Below are 6000 nucleotides of genomic sequence, written 5' to 3' on the forward strand. Positions count from 1 at the left end.
GTGACTGAAGTTGTACTTTGTCAACTGACCTGACCTAGCACTAATTTACATACCCATTGCCTATAACGAGGCAGGGCTTCTTTGAAAAACAATAACTATTACCACCTCCAAAAAAAGCATCATGCTCAGAGAGATAGAAACAGTCCTGGATCATTTGTTCTAGCTATTGGCTCCAGAGGATTTTTCCTTTATTCCAAGAAGAAAAGGAGGAAGTGACACTGCACAGTTTATCAAGTCAGTGACCGCTTCCCTGTGATCACCCGCCAGAGGGCACCCGGCACGTGAGGGTTCCGGAGGCTGTAAATGACTGGGTTCAGCATGGGGTTGATGATAGTGTTAAAAATTCCAATAGCTTTATCCTTATCTGAAAGCTTGGCTGAACCTAGTCGCATGTAGTTAAAGATACCTGAGCCACAGAAAAGAGCAACCACAGTGAGATGGGAACCACATGTGGAGAAGGTTTTTTTTCTGACCTCCACTGAGTGGATTCGGAAAACTGCAGCTGCCACATGGGCATAGGAGGTGACAATGAGAGCCATGGGTGTACCTGCCATTAGGAAACCAACAGCAAAGAGTAACAGCTCATTGAGTTGGGTGCTGGAACAGGACAGCTGAAAGAGCTGTGGGAGGTCACAGTAGAAGTGATTGATGACATTGGGACCACAGAAGTTGAGTGTGGATATGGCCACAGTGTGGGTCAATGCATTGGTAAAGGCACAGGCCCAGGACACAGCCACCAAAATCCTCTGGACCATCAGACTCATGCAGGTGCTGTAGGTGAGGGGCCAGCAGATGCCCAGGAATCGGTCATAGGCCATGGCTACCAACAGGAAGCAGTCCACACCAGCCAACTGATGAAAGAAAAAAAGTTGTGTGAGGCAAGCTCCATAAGAAATAGCATGCTTGTGGGTCAACAGACGACCCAGCATTGAGGGAACAGTGACAGTGATACATCCAATGTCCAGCACTGACAGGTTTCCCAAGAAGAAGTACATGGGAGTGTGGAGTTTGGGCTCCACCAAGATNCAGGGGGTGCAAGCAAGGGAGGGAGTGGGTTTGTCTGGGGTGGTGGAGGATTAATGCAGACAACTGTAATTTGACAACAATAGAATAATTTTAAAAATAAATAAATAAAATAAATTATAGATTAATTCAGATAAATATGTGCCTTTATAATATGTTACCTTTCTACCCAGAAATTAGTAAGTCTATCACTTATTATTAAATGGAGAAATGGAGAATTGAAATGTCCTGCCCAATTCCTGTTATCTTCATGTTTTAAATTATTTCATTGATATTATTTTACATAGTATTTTCACCTGATTATTTACATATATAAATTTTTATAATAACAAGCAATATTTATTGAGTGCCCCACACATACCACCTGTTTGTGTTAAGCACTTTATGACTTAATTTTATCCTTGCTACTCATTTCTCACATAAAAAGCCTTTTTTCTCCTTTGAAAAAATCATTCTTCATGTACAGTTGTCTACATTTTCCCCCCACATCTCTTCCCCAACCCCAGCCATTCCTATCCCCCACCCTTGATCCTACTCCACTTTGGCTTTGTCCATATGTTCTTTATACATGTTCTTTGACAATCCTTCCTTCTTTTTCCGCCACTATCCCTTCCCCATCCTCTCTAGTTACTGCCAGTTTGTTCTTAATTTCACTGTCTCTGGTTATATTTTGATGCTCTTTTGTTTTATTGTTAGGTTCCACTTATTGGTGAGAGCACATGGTATTTGTCTTTCACTGTTTGGCTTATTTCACTTAGCATAATGCTCTCCAGATCCATCCATGCTGGAAGAAAAGCAAGTCTTAAAGAAATCAGGTTACTTGCCTGATGTCTCACAGAAACTGGAAGAGCTCAGACATGAATCCCAGCATCTGATCACACAGTCTTACCCATTGCATTGTATGGCTGATGGGGAACATCATTACTTTTGCTCTATTCACTTTACGGAAGTCATTTTTTTATTTCAGCAGATTATCTTAGGTTTCCCAGATAGACTGTCCTATCAGCAAATAATAAAATAATTGTCCTCCTTTCCAGTATTAATATTCCTCTTCTTTGTCAAACCCACAATAGCCATGTCTTATAATGCTTACAGCTGTTTAAAATGTCATTTAAATTGATTCAATATCTTAAGCAGTAATCATTAATCAGTTCGGGAGTATTGTAAGATGATGGGTTGGACATTAAACATAGATAATATGCCTGATATAGAGTATGACAGATTAGAGTTGCTGGAACAACTGAGTTGCAAAAAGATGTACCATGTTATGATTTTGTTTCTCTTTTAATTTTGTTGCTAATCTAAAAATATTACAAAATGTAGTCTAAATTATGTTCATCTTAGGAACATCGTTGGTTTTGTTTATATGAATGCCCTGATTTGATTGAGGGCATATAGTAAATGTCTATTGATGTTGATGAGGCAGAAAGGTAGGGAAATGCATGGAAGCATCCAGAATAGGTCTCAGACTTCATACTCCCGAGGCTCTCTGAGATTCCTGAAGACCAGGAGGCCCTGTTCTGAATGTTCCTGTCCATGCACCTGGTCACACTGGTAGGAAATGTGCTCACCGTCCTGACCATAAGCACTGACTTATGCCTGCACACTCCCATGTACTTCTTTCTGGCCAATGTCTCCTTCGCTGACCCCTTCTTTGTCACCAACATAGTCCCAAAAATGCTGGTGAACCTTCAGTTCCAGAATAAAGCCATGTTTTATGCAGCATGTCTGGCAAAGCTTTACTTCCTGGTCTCCTTGGTGACCCTGGACAACCTCATACTGGCCACAATGGCACATAATTTCTATCTCATCAATGGCACAATAGGGATGCCAGGAATAGACACTTAGTCCTAATGGGAAGGCTGGAAGAAAAATTCAGCTAAATGATTACTGAACAAAAGGCTAGTAAGCAGATAAGGCAATGGGTATGTAAATTAATACTAGGGCAGGAGATAAGACCTAGCATTAATTTCCACAAGATAAAATAGTGTTCTAGGTAATAGACAAACTTTCCCACTAAAAACAGAAACTTAAGGTGAGATGTCACAAAATACAGCAGACATATATTTACAGATATGTGTTGTCTTAGCTAACAGGTTAGGGGACTAAGTGTAAAACTTTAGAGGGGAAATTCATATGGAATATTCTGGAGAAGAGTTAGTGTTGAAATAATATTCAGATTATAAGTGCTTAGCTTTTCAAAGATTTGAAACATATGAGGCAGGAAAGATGGGGAAAATTCATCATGGTATTATAACAGGTATCATATTCATTGACAGAGTTTTAAAGTTGTGTGCACAGTGATCATGCTCTCAGGAGTTTCCAGAGAACACAAGACGGCACAGCTCCCCATCTGTCTCCTCTGTCTGCCAGGGCATCTCTGTGTGATAGCAAAGAGATGAGGTGCTCTTTTAGTCTTGCAGCAGCCTGATGAAAGAGAGAAAATAATCCTGACCTCTAGACCTAAGTTTTATAAACAGGCCAGCCATACCTGGGCCTGAGGGAATCAGATGACCCCCTGGTAGGGAAATCTCCAGGGATATTTTTGGAAACCCAAAATCTAACCAACCAAAAAGCCATTCCCTGTGGGATATGAACCTGTAAGCACTCCTAGGTTTCACTTCTACCCAGTATAGGGAGCAGTCAGTGACTGAAGTTGTACTTTGTCAACTGACCTGACCTAGCACTAATTTACATACCCATTGCCTATAACGAGGCAGGGCTTCTTTGAAAAACAATAACTATTACCACCTCCAAAAAAAGCATCATGCTCAGAGAGATAGAAACAGTCCTGGATCATTTGTTCTAGCTATTGGCTCCAGAGGATTTTTCCTTTATTCCAAGAAGAAAAGGAGGAAGTGACACTGCACAGTTTATCAAGTCAGTGACCGCTTCCCTGTGATCACCCGCCAGAGGGCACCCGGCACGTGAGGGTTCCGGAGGCTGTAAATGACTGGGTTCAGCATGGGGTTGATGATAGTGTTAAAAATTCCAATAGCTTTATCCTTATCTGAAAGCTTGGCTGAACCTAGTCGCATGTAGTTAAAGATACCTGAGCCACAGAAAAGAGCAACCACAGTGAGATGGGAACCACATGTGGAGAAGGTTTTTTTTCTGACCTCCACTGAGTGGATTCGGAAAACTGCAGCTGCCACATGGGCATAGGAGGTGACAATGAGAGCCATGGGTGTACCTGCCATTAGGAAACCAACAGCAAAGAGTAACAGCTCATTGAGTTGGGTGCTGGAACAGGACAGCTGAAAGAGCTGTGGGAGGTCACAGTAGAAATGATTGATGACACTGGGACCACAGAAGTTGAGTGTGGATATGGCCACAGTGTGGGTCAATGCATTGGTAAAGGCACAGGCCCAGGACACAGCCACTAAAATCCTCTGGACCGTCAGACTCATGCAGGTGCTGTAGGTCAGGGGCTGGCAGATGGCCAGGAATCGGTCATAGGCCATGGCTGTCAACAGGAAGCAGTCCACACCAACCAGGAGATGAAAGAAGAAAAGCTGTGTGAGGCAAGCTCCATAAGAAATAGCATGCTTGTGGGTCAACAGACGACCCAGCATTGAGGGAACAGTGACAGTGATACATCCAATGTCCAGCACTGACAGGTTTCCCAAGAAGAAGTACATGGGAGTGTGGAGTTTGGGCTCCACCAAGATGGCTGCCAGGATGCTCAGGTTGCCCCCAACTGTTACCAGGTAGGCAAAGAGGAAGAGTACAAAGACAACTGGTAGGAGCTCCAGTGTCTCCACCAAGCCCAGCAGGATGAACTCAGTACCATCTGTTCCATTGGCCCCAGGTTCTGGCTGCATTAGTTCCTGCAAGGAAACATCCAAAGAGATAAAGAATAAATTCTCTCTATTTACTTTTCCAAAAATAGGAAAATACACTCCTCTCTATGGGCTTAGCCCTTTCCTAAGTTCCCCCTTTCCACGTAAGGACTTTCCTGCTCCCAAGGAGACATCAAATCTATTAACTCTCTCACCACATTTTCTTCAACAGCTTTAGCTCATTTTCTGTTGTATGGACAGGTGATATCACCCTCCTGGACCTCCCTTCCTATCTTAGCTGAAAGAATCTATTTGTATATATTATGAAGGGCAAAATCCTTGGGAAAAAAAACAACAAGTAGGAAGTATATTTCTGATTTAAACAAGGCAGAGTAATTCTGGAGCTTTCTCTTCTCAGAACTCTTCTCTTCCCAAAATAAACAAAGCAAGAATAAAGATACAGGCTTCCAAGAAACTAGTAAATCTCCCAAACTCTAACACATAAACTAGATGAAAGGACTTCAAGAATAGTGGAGATCGGCCCTGGCTGGTGTAGCTCAGTGGATTGAGCATGGGCCTGCAAACCAGAGGATAGTGGTTTGATTCCCAGTCAAGGCACATGCCTTGGTTGCAGGCCAGTTCCCAGGAGGGGACCAATGATAGACAACCATACATTGATATTCTCTCCCTCTCTCCTTCCCTTCCCCTCTAAAAATTAATTAATTAATTTTAAAAAAGAATAGTAGAGATCAGAGAGTGGTAGAAAGAAAAAATCCATTGTAGAACAAATACAATTTTCTATAGAAAAAGGCACTCATTAGGGAATAAAACCAAAAGCCATTCTTTGCAGTAATGGGATCAGGGTGCATAGTATGGTGTCCTACCACCTGTTATCCTGAATTGGATTCAAGAAGCAGGGGAAAGCTAAATAAAGAGTCTCACAGGTAAGCTGTATTTGCTGGCTGTACAGCAAACATAAAGCTGGGGTGAGGGATAAAGAAAATACACCATTAATACTTCTAGTTACATTGAATACAGACAGGGAAACACTACAATAACTCACCCTTAATTTTGAACTATGAGAGTGCCAAAAAAATAATTGTTATACCAATTAATGCTCCAAATTCTGCTCTTGATTCTACAGTAAAAAGAGCAGAATTCCAAGGAGAAATAGGCAGAAACAAGGTAAGAGCTA

At 42.0% G+C, this 6000-nt stretch overlaps 2 protein-coding genes across 2 annotated transcripts; both read right to left on the reverse strand.

Annotated features, from left to right (window-relative positions):
- Positions 1-230: 230 nt before the first annotated feature.
- On the reverse strand, positions 231-3726 carry LOC118986257 (olfactory receptor 3A2-like). The gene is made up of 2 exons (XM_037045035.1): positions 3723-3726; positions 231-1060 (listed from the first exon to the last, which is right to left on the reverse strand). Exons 1-2 carry the CDS (start codon positions 3724-3726, stop codon positions 231-233), a joined length of 834 nt encoding a protein of 277 aa, XP_036900930.1.
- A 173-nt stretch (positions 3727-3899) lies between these two features.
- On the reverse strand, positions 3900-4859 carry LOC118986271 (olfactory receptor 3A1-like). The gene has a single exon (XM_037045045.1). The coding sequence runs from the start codon at positions 4845-4847 to the stop codon at positions 3900-3902; it is 948 nt and encodes a 315-aa protein (XP_036900940.1). The 5' UTR covers positions 4848-4859.
- Positions 4860-6000: the final 1141 nt, after the last annotated feature.

This window comes from Sturnira hondurensis, unplaced genomic scaffold, assembly GCF_014824575.4.
Source record: "Sturnira hondurensis isolate 20B ecotype Veracruz unplaced genomic scaffold, ASM1482457v3 Scaffold0004248, whole genome shotgun sequence".
In the NCBI taxonomy this organism is placed as follows: domain Eukaryota; kingdom Metazoa; phylum Chordata; class Mammalia; order Chiroptera; family Phyllostomidae; genus Sturnira; species Sturnira hondurensis.